This window comes from Pollicipes pollicipes, unplaced genomic scaffold, assembly GCF_011947565.3.
Source record: "Pollicipes pollicipes isolate AB1234 unplaced genomic scaffold, Ppol_2.1 Scaffold_3087;HRSCAF=3621_pilon_pilon_pilon, whole genome shotgun sequence".
Lineage (NCBI taxonomy): Eukaryota > Metazoa > Arthropoda > Thecostraca > Pollicipedomorpha > Pollicipedidae > Pollicipes > Pollicipes pollicipes.
In genome coordinates this window covers 26,714,627-26,741,851 of record NW_023596225.1, presented here as the reverse complement: position 1 = coordinate 26,741,851, position 27,225 = coordinate 26,714,627, and the positions used below count along the sequence as shown (strand labels likewise).

Below are 27,225 nucleotides of genomic sequence, written 5' to 3'. Positions count from 1 at the left end.
AGGTATGGAGACCAAAAATATCGCGGCCATGATTTGTATAATACACGAAAATCCCACGCCCTGGTGGCAAAAGTGCTCAGGCGAGCGGCACTCAATGCCGCTGACTGTGGCCCACGCGTCGCAGGGGAATTTTTTTAGCGTGCACCAATAATTTAGCAGCTTTTGAGTAGACTGAATGCGCCGCAGACGCTTCGATAAGGAACTGTAGTGAACATACATTTCGAATTATCTTGTGTTGTTGTTACGCCCCCCCCCCCCCCCCCCCGGCCGAGAGGCAGAGGTTGGGCCCGGGATTTTGGGAGGCTGAACTGTGCTTGATCAATAAAAGGTGATACTTTCCTTCTGTCGCAATTTATTTATCGGTATGCAGGCCGCTTGGCGACGACCATGGAGGCGCGCCAGCGGCGCAGTTCCTCATCTTCCTTTCCACGTTCGTCTGCCGATGTGGATTAGTATAGTGGATTTTCTCGTAACTGACGTAAATGCCCTTTAAGTGATAATAGTGATTAATTTTATTTTGCATCACCAGGAGGGGGTATTCTTCAAGTACTTCATCTTTTTAAGAAGAAGAAAAACCCTGGGATATATTACCCATACAATATAATACCCAACCTACCTAATATAATACCCAGAATACCCAGGAGGGTTGGTATTTTTGCACATCCAGGTTAAAAAGCATGCACATCCTAATATTGAGCCCAGTACTTGCCTGACAGGTCAGAGGGGATTGTCCAGGGTCATGACCTAATGACACGGTTGAAGGCGATCATGGACAAACCAACACAGGAAGGCAATAAAGATGTTCTGAACATCTGACTTGCTGACTGTAAGGAGGTCCAATGTGATGAGATTGCACTCATGCCAGACATGTATATGTGCCCTTGCAATGATGCCACTTACCCCTCTGCTGCCTGCATACAATGCTTTGACAATGCTGTTCTTACTGGACATGAGTCTTTGCTGAACATCAGCTGCTGACTTGGTAGAAGCTAGGAAGAAGCTAGGAAGAAGACCTGGTAGAAGCTCAAGGTCTTCACACAGGTCATGGTCCCTTAATATTGTTTTGTGAAATGGGCTGTGAGTAAAGCAAGCAAATGAGCTGCAAATAAAAAATCTGGGAATTTTTTGGCCATTCTCTAAGTGAATTTGAGCCAAGTTGTTAGGATATTGTTGTTTGATTGCTGATTGGTATGAACACAAGATTGTTGTATGGTGTGAACAAGCATTTTCTGCTATAGGCTCAGAATGAAAACATTATTTTGATGAATTGCATAGTCACATTGTATAGAGACTATGACAACCTCTGATGCATCTGATGATTATATTTTTTTGGCATTAAAAGTCTGGCACTTGAATGATGTTTTGTGATAACCAGAGTATACTTGAATAAAAACTTGAATATCCTGATGTCTGCCACCATTAGCTGTGAGTCATCATGCATACTAGTTCTGATACATGTTATAAGAAGCTATTTAAACATGTAAAGTGACTGCAGAGTATTTCAATCCATGTTTGAGATTATCATTGGGGGTATAGGTGATGCAGGTGCAGTTACAATCTCATTATTTTTTATTTGGAGATGGTTAAGGGAACAAAGGATGTCACAAAATCTATGAATGTGCCTGGAGTGTCTCTGTTTATATGGTGCAAAGCCATCCAGAATAATGTCTTCAGTGCTGTACAGCACTGGGAAGTTACACCACAGGACATGGTTAAACCAGTGAAATAGTCAAAATTGCTGTCCAGAAAATAAGTCAATTTATTACACATATGTGCATTTAAAATGGTTACAGAAAGGAACTGTCAAAATACAATTAGTTCCTGTTGGAAGTTTTGAGAGGATAAAATCAAGCACATAATGCTTATCTCCATCATATTTCAGGATGCTAATCTCCAACCTAGGATCTGTGCCAGGGATCCTGCTCCGGCATGGTCCGGACGGTGCACGGCAGCTGCTGAATGGCATGCTGCTCCGGCCCGCGACCATCTTGGGCCTGCACGCCAGACGCCGCGCACTGCACGCCGGCGTGCTGGAAGCAGCGCGAGCGCACGCCGACCGCACGGCGCTGGTGGACGCCTCGGGCTCGCACACGTACGGCCAGCTTCTGGCCGGCGCCGGCCAGGTGGCAGCACTGGTCGCCGGCGCCGTGTCCGAGCCCGGCTCGCGCGTGTGCTTCATGACGCCCAACGGCCACCAGTACGTGGCCATGCAGTGGGGCATCTGGATGTCCGGCAATGTCGGTAAGCTGGACTACAGCTGGGCTGTGGTGATGTTGCAGTGATGTCTCGGTGTTTGGCTGTCCAGTGTAGAAATGTTCGGTAAGCTAGCCTTACAGTCGGGCTTTGGTCATGTTGCAATGATGTCCCAATGTTTGGCTGTCCAGTGTTGAAATGTTCGGTGAGCTGGCTCTATAGCCGGGCTGTGGTCATGTTGCAATGATGTCCCGATGTTTGGCTGTCCAGTGTTGAAATGTTCGGTAAGCTAGCCTTACAGTCGAGCTGTGGTCATGTTGCGATGATGTCCCAATGTTTGGCTGTCCAGTGTTGAAATGTTCGGTGAGCTGGCTCTATAGCCGGGCTCTGGTCATGTTGCGATGATGTCCCGATGTTTGGCTGTCCAGTGTTGAAATGTTCGGTTAGCTGGCCTTACAGCCGGGCTGTGTTCATGGCGCGATGATGTCCCAGTGTTTGGCTGTCCAATGTAGAAATGTTCGGTGAGCTGGCCTTACAGCCGGGCTGTGTTCATGGCGCGATGATGTCCCAGTGTTTGGCTGTCCAATGTAGAAATGTTCGGCGAGCTGGCCTTACAGCCGGGCTGTGGTCATGTTGCGGCGGTGTCCTGGTGTTTGGCTGTCCAGTGTTGAAATTTTCGGTGAGCTGGCCTTACAGCCGGACTGTATTCACGTTGCGGTGGTGTCCCGGTGTTTGGCTGTCCAGTGTTGAAATTTTCGGTGAGCTGGCCTTACAGCCGGACTGTATTCACGTTGCGGTGGTGTCCCGGTGTTTGGCTGTCCAGTGTTGAAATTTTCGGTGAGCTGGCCCTACAGCCGGACTGTATTCACGTTGCGGTGGTGTCCCGGTGTTTGGCTGTCCAGTGTAGAAATGTTCGGTGAGCTGGCCTTACAGCCGGGCTGTGTTCATGTTGTGGCGATGTCCCAGTGTTTAGCTGCTCAGTGCAGAGATGTTCGGTAGCTCACCAACTGTCCCTGGTTTATTTGACGAATACTGACCGCAGTATGCAGAGAGAGGAAAATGTTCAGAAGCATTGGCAAAGGCATGCTACTATGGAACTCAGAACAAGTACAAGTGTTAATCACGCTGGCCCAATGTCTGTCTCGTTTCCACCAGTATTGCATAATCTGTATTTCTTCATGTGGACGGCTTGCTGCATGTTAATCTGAAACTTTCGTATAACACCCAAGAGGCGGCTCACATAACGACATTGACTAGGGATAGATCCAGTGGGCCAGCGAGGCGTCGATTCTACAGCCCCTGATGACCGGGAGGCAGTCCGGGTGTGGAGAGGCCCGCCGCAGCCCGTGACCAGAGCCCCCCCCCTCCGCAGCCCGTGACCAGAGCCCCCCCTCCGCAGCCCGTGACCAGAGCCCCCCCCCCTCCGCAGCCCGTGACCAGAGCCCCCCCCCCCTCCGCAGCCCGTGACCAGAGCCCCCCCCCCCCTCCGCAGCCGTGCCGCTGTGTCGGGTGCACCCATCGGCCCAGCTGCAGTACTGTCTGGAGGACAGCCGGGCGTCGGCCGTGCTCACCACGCCTGAGCTGGCGGCGCGCCTGGAAGCGGCGGCAGCGGGGGCGGCCGGCGGCGTGCCCCTGCTGGTGGCCGAGCCGGGACAGGGGCGGGAGGAGGCGCCCCAGCCGGCACCGGGCGCCGGTGCCGCGACCGACGCCGACGCCGCCGCCATGATCCTGTACACGAGCGGCACCACCGGGCCCCCCAAAGGTACGGCAGCAGCGGAGCGAAAGGGCTGAAGCGGAGGTCTCCTCCGCGTCGGCGACACGTAGGGCTTCTGGGTCTGGGTGCTCTGGACGTGGATGCCGTCGGCATGTCTGATGATGTTATGTGTGCAGAGATAACCTGGCGCAGGGGGTCGTGCAGTGTGTATGGGTGGAGCGATGCGGGTAGTCCGTGACGCCTTATATCAGCAAGTCTCGCACCACCCTTGCCAGTACTCCTTATCAGTTAAGTGTTAGCCCGTTACCTGGTTTATTTGCCTAATCTGTGTGGGGTCTAATACCTGAATGACAGAAGCTGTGAGTATTTGGAGTTGGACGCCCCCGTGTAGCGCCAGGGCCTGATTGTGTCAAGCGCTCAGGATTTGTGATTGTATCAAGCGTGTGTGCGTATTTTTAAGTGAGCCGCTGTTGGGATCTTTCATCGGCACATCGTCATTTGCCTGTAAAGCGCTATAAAACGCACTGAGGTCAGCTACTACGTCTCCCCGGCATAAGTCCGTCCGCCCCGCTTCCGGCGCCAGGTACGGGCCTCACGAGCGGCGCGTGCCTCTGACTCGTCCGCACCGTCTCCTCCCAGGCGTCGTGCTGTCCCACGGTAACCTGCTGAGTCAGGTGCGCGACATGGTGTCCGCCTGGGAGTGGCGCCCCTCGGACGTGCTGCTACACACCCTGCCGCTCCACCACACGCACGGCATCGTCAACGCTCTGATGTGTCCGCTGTATGTGGGCGCCAGGTGAGAGAGGCCGACAGGCGACCCGCGCGCCAGCGCCACCGGCCGGCGGTGTTGTCGGCGCGCTGCGCGTCCGCGCCATGTGGGGGTCGGCTGAGGGTTGCTGGCCCCACGTGCTGCCGCTTCCCGTCAACATAGCGGGCTATCACCAGGACTAGCGTCGTTCAGGAAGGAGCGTGTCGATGGAGGTTTGCGAAGGCGGACAGCTGTTATGCCCGTGCTTGCCTCTGGAATCCTCGTGTGCCCTGCCACGTGCGCTCTGCCAGAATATGCATGTTCTCTTGTGCATGTTGGAAGCCATGCTACGCTGGAATTCTGCGTCTGCTAACGTGTGAGGCTACCGTCAGTCGAGAGTCCAGGGTGTGTTTCGGTTCCGCTACAGGGACCTGCGACTGCCGTGGCGTTTGCCGCCGGTACAGTGTCGTGCTGCCCCGCCGCAGGTGCGTGATGCTGCCCGAGTTTGATGCAAAGCGCGTATGGTGGGAGCTCCTGGACACTGTGGCAGAGACGGCCGACCAGATCAACATGTTCATGGCTGTGCCCACCATCTACGCCAAGCTGCTGGAGGAGTACAGGAGGAAGAGTAAAAACAACATCGCCTACCAGTCCTTTGTGAAAGACGTGTGCACTTCGAAAATAAGGTGAGTGAAAACGATTTCTGTTGGCTGACGTGGTCATTCGGTGAACGCATGGTGGAAAATTATGGCACGGCCTGGCACTTGGCACGCCAGTTGATGCGACAGTCGTTTGAAGCCGAGAGATGATGAAGCGTTTGATCTTTCCACACTCATGCGAGGCACTCCTGTTTACTCAGAATGACATTGAGGTATGTCGCTGTCTCAAACTGATCGGACTTTGCCCGTCTCAGAACAATAGTCAATACTCGTTTCTACGTCAGACTGATGAGGACAAATTTGTTGCGGAATCAGTCTGACGGCGAGACCCAGGTATCCCCCAGACTTGTAGTGAGAGCAGTAAGGCCCGGTATGCCCCAGACTGGTAGTGAGGACAGTAAGGCCTGGGTATACCCCAGACTGGTAGTGAGGACACTAAGGCCCAGGCATACCCTAGACTGGTAGTGAGGACAGTAGGGCCCAGGTATGCCCCAGACTGGTAGTGAGGACAGTAAGACCCAGGTATACCCCAGACTGGTAGTGAGGACAGTAAGGCCCAGGTATACCCCAGACTGGTAGTGAGGACAGTAAGACCCAGGCATACCCCAGACTGGTTGTGAGGGCAGTAAGGCCCGGGTATGCCCCAGACTGGTTGTGAAGACAGTAAGGCCTCGGTATACCCCAGACTGGTCGTGAGGACAGTAAGGCCTAGGTATACCCCAGACTGGTAGCAGGGACAGTAAGGCCCAGGTATACCCCAGACTGGTAGTGAGGACAGTAAGGCCCAGGTATACCCCAGACTGGTAGTGAGGACAGTAAGGCCCAGGTATACCCCAGCCTGGTAGTGAGGACGGTAAGGCCCAGGTATACCCCAGACTGGTAGTGAGGACTGTAAGGCCCAGGTGTACCCCAGACCGGTTGTGAGGCCCACACGTACCTCAGACTCACGCCGTCTGGGTCCCAGACTTGATGGTGAGCGGGTCGGCGGCCCTGGCCCGACCCATCATGGACGAGTGGGAGGCGGCCACCGGCCACCGGCTGCTGGAACGGTACGGCATGACCGAGACCGGCATGGTGCTCACCAACCCCCTGCACGGAACCAGAGTCCCAGGTCAGTGACGCGCCGACACCGCCGCTGGCACACTGTGTGTGTAGGGTGGGGGGAGGGGTCTCTGCATGATGTTGACTCGTTTAGCGTAGTGTCGATTGGTGCGGAGCATTCTGCTGGGTTGCATTACGAAATCGGGATATATATATATATATATATATATATATATATATATATATATATATGAATATTCTTTTGAAATGACATGTTTTTTTAGCTTGTGGTAACATTTTGCATGCTGTAAGCTATCTTGATATATTTGATTCTAAATTACAAGATTTGAATTACATTGATTTCAAATTACAATTGAAGTTGGTCAATACAGCAGTGAGGAACATGACATACATAAGAGCAATACTAGTGGCCTAATTGATTATTAATGGTTGATGATAAGGTGAAAAATAAAGATACAGTGATGTTTCAGCTACAAGGCTTTGTCAAAACAGCACGTTGATGAGCAGTGGTCGCTGCTCATAAATGTACCAATTATCATGTACATCAATGTACTAAGTGGCTGATCAGCGACGGTCAAAATGAGATAAGAGAGAGGAGAGAGAGAGAGAGAGAAGAGAGTGAGAGAAGAGAGAGAGAGAGAGAGAGAGAGAGGAGAGAGAGAGAGAGGGAGAGTAGTAGGGAAGAAGAGCGAGAGTAGAGAGAGAGAAGAGAGAGAGAGAGATTAGAGAGAGAGAGTAAGAGAGAGATCGATCGAGAGAGAGCACTAGAGAGAGAGCGAGATAAGAGAGATACGAGGATGAGCGAGAGAGCTATGAGAGAATGAGGAGTCGAGAGAGATGATCGAGTGCTAGGGGAGCGTGTCTCTGCTGATCGAGAAGGTGGGGATGGTATCCTCCGCTCTCGCCTCGAGAGAGCGCTCGAGAGCGAAGAGAGAGAGAGAGCGAGCGAGAGAGAAGAAAGATAGATGAGCAGAGAACACAGAACCACACACGCATACACTTCCCTTCTCCCCTCTTACACCAACTACACCCTCCACCCGAAGATTGCCTATGGCTGAACATTTTGTGAGTCGCTTTTATTCTCCCTGCTCGGCTTGCGTTGTTGTTTTGTCATTTTGTTCGAATAGTTACTTTTGCTGTAATGCCAATTTTGGTTTTCAGGTGTTCAGAAGGAGCCTTTATTTATACACATAAAGCTCACTTTCCCCGCCGAAGATTTGATTGCTCCAAATCCGATTACCCGGCTGAATCCGATTACCCGGCTGTAGTGGTGACGTTTACATACGATGCTGGAGAAACGTAATGCAAGGCACAACTTTTGTGAAGAAGTCGTTTTCTTAAGAAAGAAGGCTTATTTTCAGCGGCACTAGTAGTGTAGCGGATGGGGTGAAAGGCAGAAGCATCACCTTACGTCTTAACATAGTATTCAACCAATCAGGTGGAATGCACGCGAACGCCGATGAATTTCGCTTGGAGTGGTACATACCTTGCAGGGTTCTGTGTCGGACCTTACAGGGTGAATAGAAGATCAAAATCCACTGAGTGTGAACCAACAGAAGTGCGTTGGTGAGCTGAGTACAAAACAGGGGTGTCCTGAAAAGAAAATGCTTCATTATTGTGGAATATCCCTTGGCCTCTGCTCCTACTTGTTCTTCAAGACACGTGATGATTTCGAATCTAATTGTCTGTGCCGCGGGTATCAGATGCCTACCCTGCGTTGGTGCTCCCTGACGTCTTTCGGTTGCCTTCTCTGGAGTGAGCGCCTTAAGAAGCTTTCCGGGGCGGCCATTTGAGGGACCTCTTTCTTGGCAGTTTGAGCCCCTTGGTTATTGCTATTGTGCTCTTCACCAGCTCGGCCTCTGCCGGGCGCACGCCCTAGACGACTCGTAGCCCGGGGCCGTCTCGGAGTACATGGCATCACTAGGTGCTAATTAGACGGGAGCATCGTTCAGGGTCCCAGGCTGTTTCCAGGTCCCTCACGGTCTCGTGCGCTGTGAGGTATCATTTGCAGTTGACAGGACACATGGTGGAGCGTCAGCACGTGTTGCGCTGTTTTATAGCGTACTGCGTTTGCGTCAACGGATCCAGAGAGGAACATCCTCCGCTACACTCCCCAAGATTGCCAAAGTCGAGCAAAAATGACAGGTTTTTTTACATGGAAGACAATTTGAATAAATTTTGCTTTGACGCGGTGATGTGTCCTTTACAACACTCCTTGAAGTAAAGCAAAACGAAATCTGATATTTTGGGAAAGATTGGGGCATGCTTTTTTAGAATAAGGTCCCCGAAGGCGCAGCTCTGTATCCGTCCTTACACTGCATACGCGTGCCTGCTGTACCTACCACCAATGCGGTCAAATCAATTTATGCATTTTTTTGAAGCTGGTTTGCTAGTTAGTTACGATAAAAAATGGCATTTGCATAGGTGTTACGAACTGAAAATATGCTTTGGACGCTTGAAGTAAGCCGCAGTGATGTGCTCATGTCGATAAGACAGTAATAGCCTTATCCTTCGTAGAAATACTAGGAGAAAGAGAAATAAACGCATCTATCTCTCTATTCCTTTGGTTTCTCCATGATGAATAAGATTATTACTACTGTATTATCTATGTTTACAATGTTTCTCGCAAACCCACTGGTAGCGCCGTGGTGTAGTCATGTACTATACATCTCTTTCCATGCGTATCATCCTGTACACCCGTCATTGCTCAGTGCCGAAATAGCTCAGTTGGGAGAGCGTTAGACTGAAGATCTAAAGGTCCCCGGTTCGATCCCGGGTTTCGGCAGTTTTCTTTCTTAGAACTTTGCTACTGTTATCGTCAAACCGCTCACGATACCAGCTGATATTGTATAAACAGCGGGTTTTAAAGCTCAGAAATCAGTTGTGCAGCAGGAAGTTTGTTAACATAATGACGTTAGTTCGCAAGTTTCTAAATTTCATACAGAAGGCGAACATAGTGTTACCGCGGTAGATTCCTCACTGCGAATCGTGGACCAGAGGAAGATAACGGATGCACGGTAAGTGGCACTGTGGCCCCAGTGCGGTGGAACTTACCGTGATTGACATGCCACCAAATTTCGGTTACTCCATCGATAGCAAATTAGCGGCCTGGTTCGCGTGAACCGTGCCGCCCGCCGCTCCAGCCTTGTGCGACGACACCCTGTGCGTCGCAGGTGCCGTCGGCCGGCCGTTCCCGTCCGTGGAGGTGCGGCTGGCCCGGTTCAAGCCCGGCTCCGGGGAGCAGTACGACGTGCTGGCGGAGGGCAACAGCCGCGGCACCACCGTCACGCCGGGCTGTGAGGGCCAGGTACGGAGAGAGCGTGCCGTGTTGGCGAGGGCTGGGCGTAAACCGGCCGGAGAGCGGCTCCAGAGGGCAGGTAATAGGGATTGCTAATAGTGAGAACAGAGACCGGAAAGTGCGGACTTTGTCGGGGAGCTGCCACAGAGCTGGACTGTTTGAAAATAGCAATGCAGCATACCGATCACGCATCATAATTTAAAGCTGCTCTAGTGCATATGCTTCGTACAGGTGGCGAGTGAGTGACGGATTTTTATCGATCGATTTTATGGTGCATCTACACCCGCTTGTGTTAGTGACGTGGTGATGGGAATGCCTGGACATGTTCGAGGATGGAGCTAAAATACACTATCACAGCTGCAATGGTGCCCGGCCCCGCTCAATATTTCTCCAGCTGCCCCGAGCCGGCTGGGAGCCCCCTGTGAAATCCCCTCCCCTTAGGAGGGTAAGCTGCTGGTGCGCGGTCCGTCCGTCTTCAGCGGCTACTGGCAGCGGCCGGAGGTGACCCCTCGTGTGATCCCCTCCCCCCAGGAGGGTGAGCTGCTGGTGCGCGGTCCGTCCGTCTTCAGCGGCTACTGGCAGCGGCCGGAGGTCACGCGCCGCGAGTTCGCGCCCGACGGCTGGTTCCGCACCGGCGACACGGCCGCCCTCACCGGCGACGACGGCCTCTTCCGCATCCTCGGCCGCACCTCGGTCGACATCATCAAGTCGGGCGGCTTCAAGGTCAGCGCCCTGGATGTGGAGCGCCGCCTGCTGGAGCACGCGACGTGCAGGACGTGGCCGTGGTCGGCCTGCCCGACCTCACCTGGGGCCAAAAGGTGGGTGGCTGTGGCTGACGCCCGCCCAGTGTTACGGAGTGTCGCGCTCGGTGCCGACATGGTTTCGGCTGACACCCATCCAGTGTCACGGAGTGTCGCGCTCGGTGCCGACACGGGCTCGGCTGACACCCGCCCAGGGTCACGGAGTGTCGCGCCCGTGTGGCGGCATGGGCTGAGCTGACACCCGCCCAGTGTCACGGAGTGTCGCGCGCGGCGGCGATATGGGCTTGGCTGACGCCCGCTCAGTGCCACGGAGTGTCGCGCTCGGCGGCGGCATGGGCTCGGCTGTCACCCGCCCAGGGTCACGGAGTGTCGCGCTCCCGGCGGCGGCATGGGCTCAGAAGCTTCTGGCGGAATTCGCGGCACCGTCGCCTGATGTGGGCCTAAAGTACGCGACGTCTAACGCGACCAGAGAGGCTCTGTGAGTCGTGCTTGCGCGAAGAAAGGCTAGGGATGAAGAATACGGCCATACCAGTGTCACGGCGGTGTTTTTTCAGGGGGGGGGGGGGGGAGTTACCTCCGTCCCCGTCGCAAGATGTGACCGTCACTCGTCTGTCTGCTCGGTTCCTGTCCGGCCTTGCTCATCACTGTTAGCTTTGGGTCGGACTCGCTGTGCCCACTCGGGGCTTGACGGCGTATGACATTAAGCTGCGCACATGCCCCAGGTGGTGACCTTTACTGACGACACCACCTGGTGGTCCAGGCGTAACCTCTACTGACACGCGCCCTGGCCTCAGATTGCAGCTGTGGTGGTGGCTTCTGCCGACCTGGACCTCGCCCAGCTGAAGGAGTGGTGCAAGGAGAAGCTGCCCCCGTACGCGGCACCCACTGTGCTGCGGCTGGTGCCCCAGCTGCCTCGTAATGTCATGGGCAAGGTCAACAAGAAGGAGCTCGTCAAGACCATGTTCCCGCAGTCGCGCGCCGGGGTGTAGGTCGCGGCCCGGGCGCTAGGCGGCGCGGCGATCGCCTGTGCCGGGAATCACGCCTCGCGGCGAGGTGGCGGCTTGTGACGGTGATCGCATGCTGGGAGTGACAGGTGCCATCGGTGCGGTTTGGTCTGTCGCTTGTGTATGCTGGGTGGCTCAGTTAGGCATGCTATTCTGCGATGACAAAATGCGAGGATGGATTTCTTCCAGCATATGCCAGTTGCTGCTCTGATTTGGCAGGTGGCATTTGTGCCTGTGTTCCGCAGGCTCATTGACTCTTCGTCAATAGAGTGTCTGTTCAGTGGTGGTGAGCTGCTCATCACGAACACAACAGCTTGTCTGTAATTGGAGGTGATATTGGGGGTACAGTCACTCAGGACTAGGGCAATGGTGGTGCTTGCACTGCCCAGAATTCACTAATATTAGCTGTAGAGGAAGGCCCTGTGATAACTTGGAATGTGATTTTATAGCAGCTGCACTGATGTCTCAGTGAGCTATACATTGATCATTGATTGGTGACATTTTGTGTCGTTGTACTGTTTGTTCCCTGGGACTCATAGTGGACAGTACCGGACGTGGACGTGATCCATGACTACAATAATTGCGTGACAATAGTTAGCAAGTGTTATGCGTTTTTGGGAGCTATGTGCAGATGGTCTGGACTTGACAGGTATAGCTGCATGATGCTTAAATGCTTATGGCTCGCAAAATATAGAGCGATCGATGCAGGACTGTATCCTTCGTGCATGAACTGCGTAATGCCAAAGCTGAGTCAATGGAGAGCCCGAAATGGTGGCGAGCTCCAAGGTCAGTCCATCTGGTGTTAGTGCGTAACGCAGAGACATAACTTTGGATCACCATTGAGACATGCTTACGGTGAACAGATGGTGTGAAAATAATGGGGAAATCGACCTATTATCCAGCTTCTCACCGTTGATAATTGCTCATGATAGTTCACTGTCCGCGTGATGGTCATAGTATGAGAGTTTCCCAGATCTCGTTCGTATGTACCGTTTTAACAGCAACTGGAAACAAACTTAAACACTGACGGCTCGGCTATCAGGATCTATATTGTAAAAACAGGAGCGTGCATTTGATGAGCCGCTTCCTTCGGCGGGCCAGTACGTGGCACCAATAATGAGTAAAAAAGACTGCAGACCCACGAGTTTCTCACCCTCAGTATTGTCTGAATGGCCGACGCGATGTTTGGGCGCCCAATCAGCACCAATAGCAACGCAGCGACGCCTGTGAGCGGTTGAGGGTGACGGGCAGGACCATGCCGGGATATTGCCGGTGTCAGAGATTGCTATGGGGTAGATGTACTGAAGGCCGGTATCAGGGAGTGTTAGTCTGGGCTGGATGCACTGAAGGCCTGCAGTAGTGAAGACACCGCCTGACCCTTACCGGCTGCTGGTCGCTACTCATGCACGCAGACGCATGCCGCTACGGTGTGGATGCCGACCAGTTTTGCGTAGCGGGCACGTTAGCCAGAATTGTACTCACCGAGGCCAAACGTAAAACTATCCTCAAAATCTCAAGGAATTGGACCAATTTTCGATGAAGGGGTGGAGCGGCGTGGCCTTTCCTTTGACTACATACTTTGTTTGGCGGGACATTCTCGCATCCAGCTTGCACCGCACCCTTTGCTCCCTAAATCTACCAACAGATGTCGCCAGTATCTGGCCCGCTGCCCAGTTCGTCGCGCCGTCCAGAGATGTCGCGGCGGGCGGCGGCGAGCCCTATCGATCCCGTCGGCCGTGGCGGTCGTGGCCGGCTGGCCGGCGGTGCTGTCGGCGCCCGTGGCGCCAGCCGAGGCGGCGCGAGTGAGGGCCGCGCCGGCTCGGCACGCCTGTGGTGACAACATCGGCCATGCAGGCCGGGGAGGGCCTCTTCTCGCCCAAGTCGGGCCGCCGGCTCGCGGCCAAGACGCCCGAGAAGAGGCAGCCGGAGAGCGCGCCGGACGACGCCCAGGTGGGTCAGCGTTCGGCCAAGGGTGCGGCATGGCCTGGCGCCGGCGTGTGTAGGGTCGCTTAGCAGTTGGTACGCTTGGAATGGTGTTTCACTGCTGCGGTGCTGGAATGGGGTTTCACTGCTTCACATGACCATGGCTGGCTCAGCACTGTAGGGCATGTGTGTACTTACTGAGGAGCTGGGGAAACATATCCTCAAATTTCCCAGAATTACTTCACCCTCATAAGCTGTCACGTAGAATTCAGGTTTTCTACGTGCTCCCATTCAAAACGTCATGTTTAGGTAAGGCTGCTCAGATTCTAGTTTCTACTGTAATTCTGCTTTGCTCCGCACCCCCCCCCCCCTCAATCTTAGAACCTATGGTGCCAGGTGAATCCAGGTAAACCCCGGTAGGTAAAGCTTTTGCAAACGTCCGGAGAAGAAACTGTGACAATGATTCCAGAGGTGTGGGTATACCAGCAAATGGTGCATTGGCTCATACATTACCGTTCGGATATTATAAACTTCAAAAAGTGGAGATGGACCCCAAGCTCTTACGACCTTGTCTTAACTCTAAACCCTAGCATTGTCGTTTTAACCCATTTCGAACTCCGTTAGAAGCCCATAAACAGCAGCCTGCTAAGGTGTAACACAGATGATTAGCACACTGCGAAACAGCCTTTAATTTTGGAAACGGACATTGTGCAGGACGAGAAACTGGCACGTGCATTGAACTCAGCCCGCCGTAACAAGCCGCTGCTCAGTACATTGCTTACCCCACTTACGGCATCCGTGACTGGCTAGCCCTCTAACTTGGCGAGGACGTGCTCCAGCATTTGAGCCTTTGCTTCCGCCAACAGCATGGGCAATGAAACGTAGCTGAGCACTTTTTGAGAGTGCCCTTTTCTTCAAGCACTTGTTTTCGTCCGACGCGAACCCGTAGTTATGTGAGCACAAAACGCCGTAAGTGGAATATGCATTTAAACTGGGCCGCCCTCCTGATCCCATCGTCCTGTGGTTCCAGTAAAGCACAGACGCGCATACACTGACGGATCCATAACAAGAAAGTTCGCAAAAAGCCGCATTTGGCCGGCCCGGCCGACCCGTGCTTTGGCCCGGAACTCGGACGCGACGTCAGCGGGAACATTCCATCCTCGCGAGTCATAGGATTGGGTCTCCGCAGGCTCGCGCCAGGCCAGCGCACACCAGTCGCCTTTAGACGAGCGCCATTTGGTGGTGGGACCATGGTGGGACCCTGACAGAATGTCTGGGGTGGGAAGTTGGCAGCTGCGCGGACGCTGGTGTGCATGGCTGGTCATGGACTCCCGGCCAGCGGGCGGGAGTTTTCTGTTATTATATTCACACTCAGTGCCCAGAAATGACCGTCCAGCAGAAGATGACAGGCGTAATGTAGGGACCAAAGCGCGTCTGTGGGTGCCGCCCAAGACTCCATTGCACAACCACGATCCGTCTCCACGCGTACTGTCGAAGCAGGTGACGTGATCACAGCCTCTGCTCACGTGCACCGTCTCGAGCATGGTGAGTGGTGACGCAACCACAGTCTTTCCCCGGTTAAACCGTCCTAGGGAAAGCCATACCGTGACGTTGCCAGGGAAAGTTCCCCTTCCGCGATGCGTGTTTCGTGACGTCATCGTGTGCCGAACCTTGCTTGATTAACCTTGCCAGATCAAAGTCGTCATACTTTGTAAAAGCATGCTCGCTCCAATTCAAGCATGCCTTCCCTCCTGTCCAACCTCAAACGCAATCATGCTCAGGGATATTTGTCTGTTTATGATGTTCGGAAATTGTTTAATGAACCTCCTTGCTCTTGCCAAGAGACGATTTTCCTCCATCGTGAAAATTGCTACTAAGGCTGACCACGGACGAAATAATGCTTGGAAAGGTCGCCTACGATTTAAATCAATTTGTTTAACATCAGGGTGGGCCTAAGCCTACATTTGTCAGGACAAAGCTGGAACTTAAACCGCCACTTTCTGGGACTGAACCAAATGGCAAACCAAATGTTGCCAAGTGGCAAACCAAACGGCAGCAACCAAACGGTCAGACAGACCAGACGGGTTCGGCGGATACTAAAGATGGCGGGGATCGAACAGCAGACCAAAAGGTGGACCTACGAATGGTACACGGAGAAGGATGACTGGCATAAACCGAAGAAGGGAGAAGTCCGACAGACAGACAAAGCGCTCGTTTAGGGAGAAAACAAAAAATGAGCGAAAATGACAGAGATGTTGATGAAAGAGAAGGTTCGGAAGAGACGAGGGAATTTTCAAAGAGGAGGCTGGGAGAAGAGGAGGGCCAGGGTTAATTATAACGGTGTGAAATGGGTGGGCCGTGACCCTTCTGTCTGGGCGATCCGTTTACCAAACGCCTCCAGACGGGATCGAATCGATTATGGGGCGGGTAAAGAGCGCCGCGTGTGATCCATTACCGCCCGGCCACATCTGCATCACGGCAGCGGCCGGAGGGCCGGGCCGCCGCCTCCGAGAGTGATCAGGGGAGAGGCCGTAGAGAGGGCAGAGAGAGAGAGAGAGAGAGAGAGAGAGAGAGAGAGAGAGAGAGAGAGAGAGAGAGAGAGAGAGAGAGAGAGAGAGAGAGAGAGAGAGAGAGAGAGAGAGAGAGAGAGAGAGAGGGACGAGAGAGGATGAGAGGGAGAGAGAGAGGGTAGGAAGAGGGGGAAGAGAGGAGACAAGTGAGAGGGGAAGGAGGAGAGGAGAAAGCGAGAGGGGAATAGGAGATAAGCCAAACAAGTAGGCTGTAGAATGGTAGGTGAAACCGCGAGACAGCGTATATTTAGGTTTCGGGGATATACAGACGCGTCATGTCAAACAATGACAACTTACTGGTGTATTCATATCGAGCTTGCTGTCGCAGTTAACAACTAACCTGCTCCACTCACTTGAGGCATTCATTTTTGGAGTTTTGAACTATGGCACTTTTCTGTGAGCCGCTGTTATACGAAGCAATTTGTCCGCCATGGCCCTGTTTGATACTCTGTTTTACTACTAGACTGTTACAAATATGGTTTGTTTCAAACAGGCCCCTCAATAGGTCGTGTTAAAAAGCGAGTCAGTTCCCCACCGTGTTTGCTTATCTCGTGCGGTGCACCTGGTCGCGTTCATCAATTATTCCTTCGTGTCCTGGACGTCGACCGTCAAAAGGCGAGAGCGCCATCAATCAGCTGGTGATATCCGATTTCCCATCTTGTAGCGGCAGTCTGCTGCTATCGATCCGAATTAATCAAAGCTTGATGAAAGAGCCCATGCGTATGGAAACACCCTGTTGGCTGAGCCGGAGCGCGGGGAGCGCCGCGCGCCGCCTTGCCGAGGGCGGCTGGGACCTGGACTCTCTCACACCTGGGGGAGCTCCGCGTGCTGCCTGACCGAGGGCGGCTAGGACTCGGACCCTCTCACGCCTGGGGGAGCTCCGAGTGCTGCCTGACCGAGGGCGGCTAGGACTCGGACCCTCTCACGCCTGGGGGAGCGCCGCGGGCTGCCTGACCGAGGGCGGCTAGGACTCGGACCCTCTCACGCCTGGGGGAGCTCCGAGTGCTGCCTGACCGAGGGCGGCTAGGACTCGGACCCTCTCACGCCTGGGGGAGCGCCGCGGGCTGCCTGACCGAGGGCGGCTAGGACTCGGACCCTCTCACGCCTGGGGGAGCTCCGAGTGCTGCCTGACCGAGGGCGGCTAGGACTCGGACCCTCTCACGCCTGGGGGGGCGCCGCGGGCTGCCTGACCGAGGGCGGCTAGGACTCGGACCCTCTCACGCCTGGGGGAGCTCCGAGTGCTGCCTGACCGAGGGCGGCTAGGACTCGGACCCTCTCACGCCTGGGGGAGCGCCGTGGGCTGCCTGACCGAGGGCGGCTGGGACTCCGACCCTATCACGGCTCTCCTGCGTTACGACCACATCGCGTGTCGTTTCCAGGTCATGTCACACGCCGTGCGTGTACTTGCCAGCTCATCGAGCTCGTTTGCGTGGTGAACCAGCTCACTGAGAGTAGTCATTTGTCGGTCATCAATCATGCGCGTGAGTAAAAACGCGCCGTCTGTCACCTACCGGTGACCGCGATGGATTGCCTTTCACCTCAGGTCACCGGACGGGCACCGTGCACGCGGAAGGGGCCACCAGTCACGCGGGAGGGGCCATCTGTCAACGAGACTTTGTGCTACAGGTACGGCAAAGAGGGTCCACTGACTTGTGTTGCGTACATCACAGACTTCTCGACGAGCATGCGAAGGGACGTGCTTTTGCTCCCAGCCCCCTCCCCGCTTCCCCGTTCCCCTACGTTGCTATCTGGAAGTCCTGGTCGTTCCAGCGCGGTCCCTGGACGTCCGGCTCAGTGAGCGCGCTCAGCGTCCGTCTCCAGTCGTCCGACGGCCCCGGCGCCGCGTCCAGCTGCGGCACCGTCGGCTGACCGGACTCTGTCACGGACTGATTAGCATGAGGCTCGTCAGGGAAGCGCCCCCTGGTGGGCGCGACCAGGCGCCGTGCCGCCTGCTCCGGCGATGTCCGGCGCACAGACACGGCCTGCCTGGCGGACACCGAGCTGTCGTTCGACCAGCGTCTCCGTCACCCGCGGCATTAAGCATTAAGCGCAGGCATTAAGCAGCTGGAGAGACGAGGAGGCGCGCCGCGCTCACGACCTGCCACGCGGAAGTCATGCAAAGTGTTGGCATCCTTGAAGGCGGCGTCCGAACCTCGCCCCCGGGCACGCGCGGCCTCTTGACGTGAATCGGAGCACTAGATGCGTCCTTGTCTCGCCTTTTCACATGTCTCAATGCGATTCAGGGACGTGGACCACTCACCGCACCGTAATCGGATCGCCAGGGACGCTGGGCATTCGACGTTAAAAGGTTCTGCAGCGGAGGCCGCACCCAGTGCCAGTCTGTTTCCTTGTCTCAGTCCGCGTGGCATGACCACGTCGGGCGGCATGGGTGACAAAAAATCGACCTAGGCTATGGATCAGCCTTCGTGACATAGTGCGTCGTTGCATCAATTATATAACCCCGTAAATCGTTTAGAATTCAGCTTGGCCCATGTAGCTGCCAGTCACCCTCGCTTAGGCATAGGCTTGCCTTCGCTATGCCACATGTAGGCATAGTTTCCGCCTGGGGAAGATATTGAACGACCTGCTGCACACATGACTTGCGGCTCGTGAAATCGTGACTCGTTAGTATCGACACCGCGACTCGTTACATGGTGACTAGGGAATCACGAAGACGCAGTTCGTGCAGTCATCAGTCGTGACTTCCCGTCCTTCTCTGGCCGGGAACAGCCCGCCAGTCTCGGGTGAGGCGAAGTCTCCGGTGACACGTGCCCCTGACAAGCCGGTGGTCGGCCGGGCTGGTGCGGCGGTCGCCCCGGCGGCGCCAGCCACGCCGTGTGCCGCCAGCCACCGGACCGCCGCGACCGTCGTGACCCCCGGACTGACCGTCACGGGTCAGAACGCCGGTCGTTCGAGGCTGCCGCTACCTCCCTGGCGCCGCGAGCCGGGATGTGACGGCCGCCGCGACGCCGTGTGTGGCCGGGCCGTCGGTTTTCCTTGAGCGGCCGCCGAGCAGAGCCGATCGCCGTTCGGTGTGGCAAGGTCGGCAGCCGAGCGGAGCGGCCGTTTTTCCGGGGATTGTTGCTCGGTTGGCCGCTCTAGTCTGTCGCCCCTCCTTGCTCTACTGACGCCGTGAGCCGTGGACCATCACTCATCGCCTTAGTGACCCGGTGAGCGCGCTCACCACCGTCCCTCCCCGCAGCCGATGCGGCAAAGATGGCTGCCTCCAGATCGCGAGCAGGCGTTCGCCAGCCGCAGCGGACGTTCCCTGGCCGCGGCCTGATGCGGCCAGGCGGTCTAGCGCGGTGTTCGGCAGTTTTTCATCGATCTGCAGCCACCTCGGCCGTTCCCGGACTCTCCATCAGCGGCCACGTGCCTGTGATCACCGCGGCCGCCCAGCCCTCCCCCCCCCCCCCGCTCGCCTCCTCTGCTGCTCCTCCCCGAGCTTCCGAGCTCGCGTCCATAAAGTGCTGACGAACTGGTCCCGGGAGGGCTAATGTCGAGCTGGCCGTCCGCCGCCGCGCTCCGCCGGCTGGGTCTTAACTGAGCACCGGCCGGGGTGCTGCCAGGTGGAGGTAGGAGCACGTTGCGCTGCACCAGTTCGATTTTATCGGCGGCTGCTTTCGTGAGCCGCCATCCAGTTTCAATACTGGACGCAAAATGACCTTGGCAGTCGGCGAGCCATTAAGCACCAATAACTTACCACTTCCGTCCGACGCCGAAGTCTGATTGGTTCACACATCAGCTTGGGGCAAAGCCATGTGTCCAGCCGCGGCCCAGGTCAGCACATTGCAGTGCTGACATTTTAGAGCGGCTCCCATGCCGGACAGCACTTGAACCTTGCCCTTGTGCTATGCTCATTTACGATGTGAGTCCGGAGGTTAAAACACGGACTCAACGTGAAAATGGCGTGATCGTGAAAAGCTGCCTCGTCCCGGCATTGCCCTCCCCCGGCCACCTACGCTTGGCCAATCGTAGAGGTGGGCAGATGGCGTTATTTCCGACACCACCTTGCCGGAGATAAAGTCCGGGTGCTGCTGTACTTGAAACCGCCCGTCCGTGTGCACCACGCAAACACGCGGCCGCACATGCCGGCCTCGCACTGGCCACCCCCTCCCCTCTCTCCCACCACCATATCCGTGACGGATCGAGCGTGAATTACTGCTGGAATGTGTCACGCTTGTCATGGCTGCTTGACATGGCACAGGCGTGGCATGGCACGGCACCGCTCCACGCCTCCTGATCACCGCTAGCAGGGCTTATTGCGTGATGTGGTAGTCCCAACGGATGGTTGATTACATTTTGCTATTTACGAAAGATGCAATAGAGTTCTCGCGAATCCGCACAATGTGGCGTGGGTTTGGTTAAGTCCACAGTTCCATGCTTACAACGCCAGACTACGTTTCAAACTGGAACTTGTGAATTGCTGCGACCTCCGCCATACTAATAAGCAGCCATCTAAACCGCCTCACGTTGCTACTGGGGTCCTGGAATATAGAACACAAACAGTCCATCACTAAGTCAATCAAGTCATCGAGAACACAAATTGTTTTCGCTTCCAGGGCAGAGTTCCAAAGCGCGCTAGCACACACCTCCGTGTGCCGTGCCAACCATGGTGACTGCCCCACGTAGGAAGCCCCTCTCCTGGCCGCTGTCTGAGTCCGCCCCGTGAGTCCGCCGCCTGAGTCCGCCCACGTGAATCCGCCGCCCGAGTCCGCCCCCGTGAATCCGTCGCCCGAGTCCGCCCCCATGAGTCCGCCGCCCGAGTCCACCCCGTGAGTTCGCCGTCCGAGTCCGCCCCCGGAGTCCGCCGCCCGAGTCCGCCTCCGTGAATCCGCCCGAGTCCGTTCCGTGTCCCGTTTCGACGTGCCCTGCATAACGCCACTGGTAGGGCTGATGGGCGGTTGTGCCGCGCGGGTAGCAATCACGGCGTCCGACGGCGGACAGCCGGAACGGACCGCCGCGCAAGCTCGGACAGCGGCCGGTATTACCCGGCCGACGGCGGGTATGTGGCTCCACAGCCGCCACCCAGCCTCACGGCTTGCCGCGTCCACCGGCGGGTGATCCGATCGAACGTCGTCGCCTGCGAACACCGGACTCTGACGTCGCGTATGCAGATGGCGACGCCACGACAGACATCTTCCTCGAGAGCGGCACTTGATTTCCGGTGGGAAGCTATATTTTTGATGGAAATGGCGTGTTTCGATGGGGTCCAAGCCTGGTCTGCCGCCATGGTTTCATCTGCATCGCTGCCGCAAAGCTTCGGTGAGGTTCTGCACGACGGTGAAGGAATTCGCTCACTGTTAGTCGACGGGTGAGGCCTATTTACTTCATGCTCAGCACGATTTTGGCATAGTTGGGCATGCCCGTTGTCGACCGAGGGAATTCCACGGCTGGCAAGCTGCGGCAGACCGGTCCCGTCCAGCGGTTATCTCCTCTGTGATCAAGGAGGGCAGCCCTGCTCCCATGCTTCCCGTCGGGGAGTGTCTGCACTGGCTGGACGGATCGGCTATTGTTCGCGGCTGTCCGGTGCAGTGGCCCCGTCCGCTGCGCCAGATAGTCCACACTCTGCCGCTATCCCGATCCGGATCGATTAGTCCACGCTCTGCCGCTATCCTGGTCCGAATCAGGCCACGCTCTGCCGCTATCCCGATCCGGATCGATCACTTTATACTCTGTCGTTATCCCGATCTGGATCGATCAGTCCACGCGCTGCCGCTATCCAGATCCGGATCGATCTCTCCATGTTATGTCGCTATCCCGATCCGGATCAATCAACCCACGCTCTGCCGCTATTCCCATCCGGATCGACCAGTCCATGCTCTGTCGTTATCCCGATCCGGATCGATCTATTAGGGATCTGGACGGTACCCACTCCGAACTCGCTCGCTTGCAGCCGGGCCCCGCTCTGAATGATTGAACGCACGGTCGGTGCGGTCTGGGCAGACCGCTGTCCGTGTGAGTGACAACGCCCCAGTTGGTCGTCCTCGGTGTTCAGGCGGGCGGGTGTTGTCAGCACCGTCGCCGACGCACCGTGTGAGTGACATCTTCCTAGTTGGCCGTTCTCAGCACTCAGACGGGCGGGTGTTGTCAACGCCGTCGCTGACACTCGGTGTGAGTGACATGGCCCCAGATGGCCGTCCTCAGTGCTTAAGCGGGCGGGTGTTGTCAGCGCCATCGCCGACACTTAGTGTGAGTGACATTTCCCCAGTTTGCAGTCCTCAGCGCTCAGGCGGGCGGGTGTTGTCAGCACCGTCGCTGACACTCGTTGTGAGCGACATCTTCCCAGCTGGTCATCCTCGGTGTTCAGGCGGACGGGTGTTGTCAGCGCCGTTGCTGACACTCCGTGTGAGCGACATCTTCCCAGATGGCCGTCCTCAGCACTCGAACGGGCGGGTGTTGGCAATGCCGTCGCTGACACTCGGTGTGAGCGACTTCTCCCCAGTTGGCCGTCCTCGGTGTTCAGGCGGGCGGGTGTTCGGGCGGGTGTTGTCAGCTCCGCTGCCGGCAGTTCGCTGGCGTGGCGGGTGTTGTCAGCTCCGCTGCCGGCAGTCTGCCGGCGTGGCCGACGCTGGCGCGGCTTCCCGCAGTCAGTCAAACTCGTCCGCGGTCGCCGTGAGGCCGACAGAGCCCCGTTCTCAGCGTGCCAGCCGGCGCCGCTGGGTGGGTCCGTCACGCGCCTGGCGGCCGGGCTGGTGGTCCCGGCCCACCCGTGAGGCCTGGCCCGGCCGCGGGGCCTGAGGCCGGGAGGTAGCCCCTGTTGAAGGACGCTAGGTATTCAGAGACAGTGTGCGGCAGGGCCCCGCTCCTACTAAACACAGACTGAAGTGGACGGGTGCAATATATTCGCAGCTCCCAGTTGGATGCGAACTGGCCTGTGGGTTGTTCTCGAGCTTTCGTTTGCGACATAATTTTATTGCTGAAACATTTTTGTGTAGGTCGTCATGCAGAAGAAACATTATTTGCATGGAATGGTATGCTATTGTGAATGGGTGAGCAAGGCACGTGACATGAATCGTGTTGCGTAAATCCATAGGAGATATAGGGTTTATATCGTCCGTGAGGAAGTGAGAGCCTTAGCCATGCAGCATCTGCGGCCACGCTTTTTTATTCATGTGCTTGACAAATGGCGATTCGGCAGCAGGACTGTTTGCTGTACAATAGCATAAGAACGTGGCGACTGATCAATGACGCCACCGGTCCAAACCTACCGACTCGCGAATTCTTGTGATGGCTGCCATTTCAAAATATATCTTGCTGCAGCAATCCATATCGGTTAGAACTGGGGGTAGAATGTAGTCTGCATCGGTCTGGAAACACAGAATATCATCACTTTTGCACGGCGACAATCACACCTTCAAAGTAATATAAATGTAGTTGTTTAAGAACAGGGCACACAAGAATGGTTAGGAAAATACAGGCCCTCAATAAACTTTCAGGATCATTGCAGTCCCTTTATCAGAATGATTTTCGTTATTATATAATTGTGAGACATATACATTTGATGTTTAAACGTGCCAGATTACTGCGCGCATAAATAGTTCCGTGATCTGTTCACACTAAAGGTTTTAGCTCGCAAGCACGCAACATGTTTGTGTAAGGCTGTTTTGATTCAGCTAGCTTAGCTTTGATGAGTTAAACTAAATGATCGCTTCGCAGCAGGGCGATATTGCTTGTCAAGCTGCAAAGCGGCCAGGCAATTATTGCTCACCAAAGCTAGGTAAAAATGAGCTTGCACAAACATCTGGACACTGGGACGACACATTGAGCTGGACCGAATGGAAGAAACAAGTCGATATCAGAGATATGCATTGAGCCGTTGCTATTCAGGCATGTTTCTATGTAGGTCTGGCCTAACCTACCAAAAGTAACGGATCGTTGTACGTGTGCTTGCCGTAAATGCATCAGCTCCGAACCCGTAAGGATGCTTCGTAGAGCATTTTGATCACTCCCAACATCGTGCTTCGATTACTTCAGTGCAAGCTAAATGGTGAAAATGGCTTCTACAGTGCTTAGCTGTGTAATCGTCCGCTAGCCGAGAATAATTTGCTTTTTTAAAGTTATAAAGGAAGGCATCCTTATATCGAAATCATTGTTTTGTTGGCTCATTGATCTATCTTAACACCAGCACATTAATAGTGGGAGCAGGTGCGCGAACTATATTAATGGGGGCTCTATTGTCGAGAAAGTCCCTATATGTGTAGGTATGTCAGGGCTGCGCACTTGTGATTGGGGATTTACGACGCACTCAGCTTCTGAGGCAATGTGACGTCACCAGGGTCTCAACCTAGCAGGAAGGGCGGGTATCGCGGGAAATCGAACCCCGTGCCTTATGTCAGACCTGTAACCCCATCGTTGGGCATAACTCAGCGTGTTGAAAAGATTTAGTTTTGTCAGAACCTCACTTCATCTCGGAATGCCGATGTAGTTTCGTCCGTATAAACATGCCAGATACGCTGATGCGATATTTTCACGTCCAAGCAAATAATTTGACCAAAAAAATGGTAGAAGCGATCATTTTTCATCCAGGCTAGTTACCTTTATTCGTTTTGGTAACGGTAATGGAAAACTTGGACATGCGGAATACGTAAGGTAAACATGAACAAGATGGCTGTCTCGAGTGGAGCGCCCGGCATGATTTTATCAGTATCGCACGACTTTTCATCATGGTTCTGATAGCCTGTTAACTAAAGGCCCCTGTGCATTTGTACTGGCATGTCCAATAGCGCGCAATGGTGCTGAGAATACAATACACATTTCAAACTCATTTCGACTTCGCTTGCGTCACGCCCGTTCACAGACTTTTCAGCGCGTCAGACGTGAGCCGAGAGCCAGTGACGTCATGAGGAAAAAGTGACGCGTAATGCATAGCCGAGGGTGTTCATCAGTCACAAATGAAAACTGCAATCGCCAAACCACCGCTAATCACTTACAAATACAAGAAAAATAAGTTGTGCGACAGGCGTCCAAACATATAGCCCAAAACGGGAGGTGGGAGAGCAACGGCGATATTTGTCCAAGTGTGAAACGTTCAGCAAAAGTATGACATTGGTCGGTGCACGGTTTATGGCTTAGGGTTATGTACACGCTTCCGATGTCCAAAGCGCTTCTAAAAAAACGACAGAAAATGTGAGGCAATGCACCTAAATGGTTTACTTCTGTGGCTTACATAAATGAACGCCTTTCCTTAGACAACGAAACTCTAAAACTTGGCTCCACTATACCACAAATACATCGCGCCTTTTTGCATCTTACGACAGCCTCATGGTACTACACACACATTTTGGTTGACGGGAGAAGCTTATGGCACGTAACGCGTTATGGGGGCCAAAACGTGTATCTCAAGCACGTGCTCTGCAGTTGTCTTGTTCGGCAGAACCGTTTCAAAGTAAGTCAGAGCTGTCCATTTCATAAAACTGTGCCGAGAATAATCCTGAAGTATTTCAGCTGTCGATGTTCAGAAATTCCGGGCGCACATAGTGCTGAATGAAGGGCACTTTGAGCAAAAGGCTGTAGTGTGTAGATGACATTGCACGCAATGCAACGAACATTATATTGCGATGCAAAACGCATACGAGCATTGTCTCAACTTTCAGTATCGCCTTATCCACGGAAATGTTCTACTCGTGGTAGATGGGCATGGTGTAAAATGTCCTTTTCGGATGGGCTATTCATTTCCACTTCCTATGAAATATTCTTGAAAACTTTGAGTATAATTGGGGTGTCTTAGGAGAGTGCTGCTTGAGTTACGGAATTGGACACGCCGATACCCGACTTGTTATTAAAAGTCATAGGGTTTGCTGAATATCAACAGCCTCTCGTTGAACGTTAATGAGTGCATCTCGCCCCAGTCTACTAATTTAGAGTTTATACCACGTAAAATGCATATCATGAAGACTGCCTACAATCTGGAATGAGGCGGATCGATCGAATATCAAACAATAGTACAATCAACAGTTCTTACTTGGAGGGTGGCTTTTGACTTTTACTCCGCTTTCTGCTGCAGGAGCGTCGTGTCTTCTTTCTCCTTCGAGATGACTTCCTCCTACTTCTCTGGCTTTTGGATCTCCTGCACTTGGATCTCCTGCTCTTGGACCTCCTGCTCTTGGACCGCCGATGGCCTGACTTTTTCCTACTTTTTGACCTTGTCTCTCGCGCCTTGCTTTTTGATTTCCTCGAGCGACTTTTGCTTCGCCCAGTTCGCACTGCACAGCCACGTGATCCACCCCGACCTCGATTTGACCTTCGGCTGCGTGCCCTTGACGTGCAGTGCGAGTGCCTAGATTTGCTGCGAAACGGTCTCGAACAGGCCACATTCATTTTGTCCCTCCACCTGCCTGGTGTGGTTTGCTCGAGGCGCCCCACGGACATGTCTTTACGGTAATATTTATCGTATTATGGCTAGTTGAGAACAAACTGTGCAAATGAACGCGATAAATGGTGAAGTTATTGAGTGCAATTTGTTTCAAGAGGTTTAATTTTATAGCATTATGTCGCACTAGGCACTGGATTTTGCGTCAAATGTATTTTTAGCCGTGCGATTTGATCACTGGTAGACAAAACTGGCGTCTTGTATTGTGTGTAATCAACCCATATGGCACGTGGAATTACTCATATGTAGCTTACACTACCGGCTTAAGAAGACTTAATAGAGGCGGTACCCGCCGTTAACAGCATAAAAGAGATCATCAAAATGAGTGGTCATGATTGAATAATTATTTCATATGGTCACAGCTACCATTCAGGGTAAATATCCGACCTAAAATTAACAAAATTTATGTGCTTCGCACGGTCAGGCTGCAAGGCTTTACTTATTGAGCGTTTTGGATATTTCCGAACACTGTGGTATAAATAGTGTTTCACAGTTCATGCATATTTCTTCTTTACGTGCAAGGTGGAAAATGGCCGCGTCGGATCCGTGAAATGTCTCAAACAGCATCGAAATCCTTTGGTGTCGTAGTTAATTCTGATCGTCATTCACTGTCACCCACGTGCACCAAACTACAATAAATGTTTGGAAAGATAGTGATGCATGCCGTTTTCTTCACCCCCAACATTAAATACCGACTTTTCCCTCAGATTTCATCCTCGATCTTTGTCTTTCCTCACATCCCGTGAAATGCGCATAATTCGGCGCATCTGAGATTACCGCATGCAGCGCGCTTATCCCAGCACTCTTGTCTCCGCAGTCAAGCGACGCAAATATGTTCCGCAATTCCATCCATCTCACATCTGTAGCAACATACTGTGCACCGTTCGATGTGCAAACAACCGTCCGCATCTGCAGCACCGT

The 27,225-nt window shown here is 54.2% G+C and overlaps 2 protein-coding genes, 1 long non-coding RNA gene and 1 other non-coding gene across 4 annotated transcripts in view; 3 read left to right on the top strand and 1 right to left on the bottom strand.

Annotated features, from left to right (window-relative positions):
• The first annotated feature begins 252 nt into the window (after positions 1–252).
• Positions 253–12,140, top strand: LOC119089971 (malonate--CoA ligase ACSF3, mitochondrial-like). The gene is given in 11 exon segments (XM_037212773.1): positions 253–328; positions 1,883–2,241; positions 3,686–3,955; positions 4,547–4,703; positions 5,141–5,341; positions 5,569–5,647; positions 6,257–6,425; positions 9,550–9,683; positions 10,206–10,434; positions 10,437–10,492; positions 11,230–12,140. Coding segments are annotated over 10 exon segments (1,848 nt in total). The 5' UTR covers positions 253–328; position 1,883; the 3' UTR covers positions 11,425–12,140.
• TRNAF-GAA (transfer RNA phenylalanine (anticodon GAA)) lies at positions 9,089–9,161 on the top strand. Its single transcript has one exon. It is a non-coding gene; the product is annotated as a tRNA-Phe (tRNA).
• A 1,078-nt stretch (positions 12,141–13,218) lies between the features above and the next one.
• The window catches only part of ssp6 (PDZ domain-containing short spindle 6), a 30,262-nt gene continuing 16,255 nt past the window's right edge, over positions 13,219–27,225 (top strand). Inside the window, exon 1 of the mRNA XM_037212772.1 lies at positions 13,219–13,389. Coding sequence (XP_037068667.1) covers positions 13,288–13,389 — 102 coding nt within the window. The 5' untranslated portion in view covers positions 13,219–13,287. The remainder of the gene's footprint in view (positions 13,390–27,225) is intronic.
• LOC119090633 (uncharacterized) lies at positions 22,761–26,524 on the bottom strand. Its single transcript, XR_005093276.1, has 2 exons — positions 25,897–26,524; positions 22,761–23,242 (listed from the first exon to the last, which is right to left on the bottom strand). It is a non-coding gene; the product is annotated as an uncharacterized LOC119090633 (long non-coding RNA).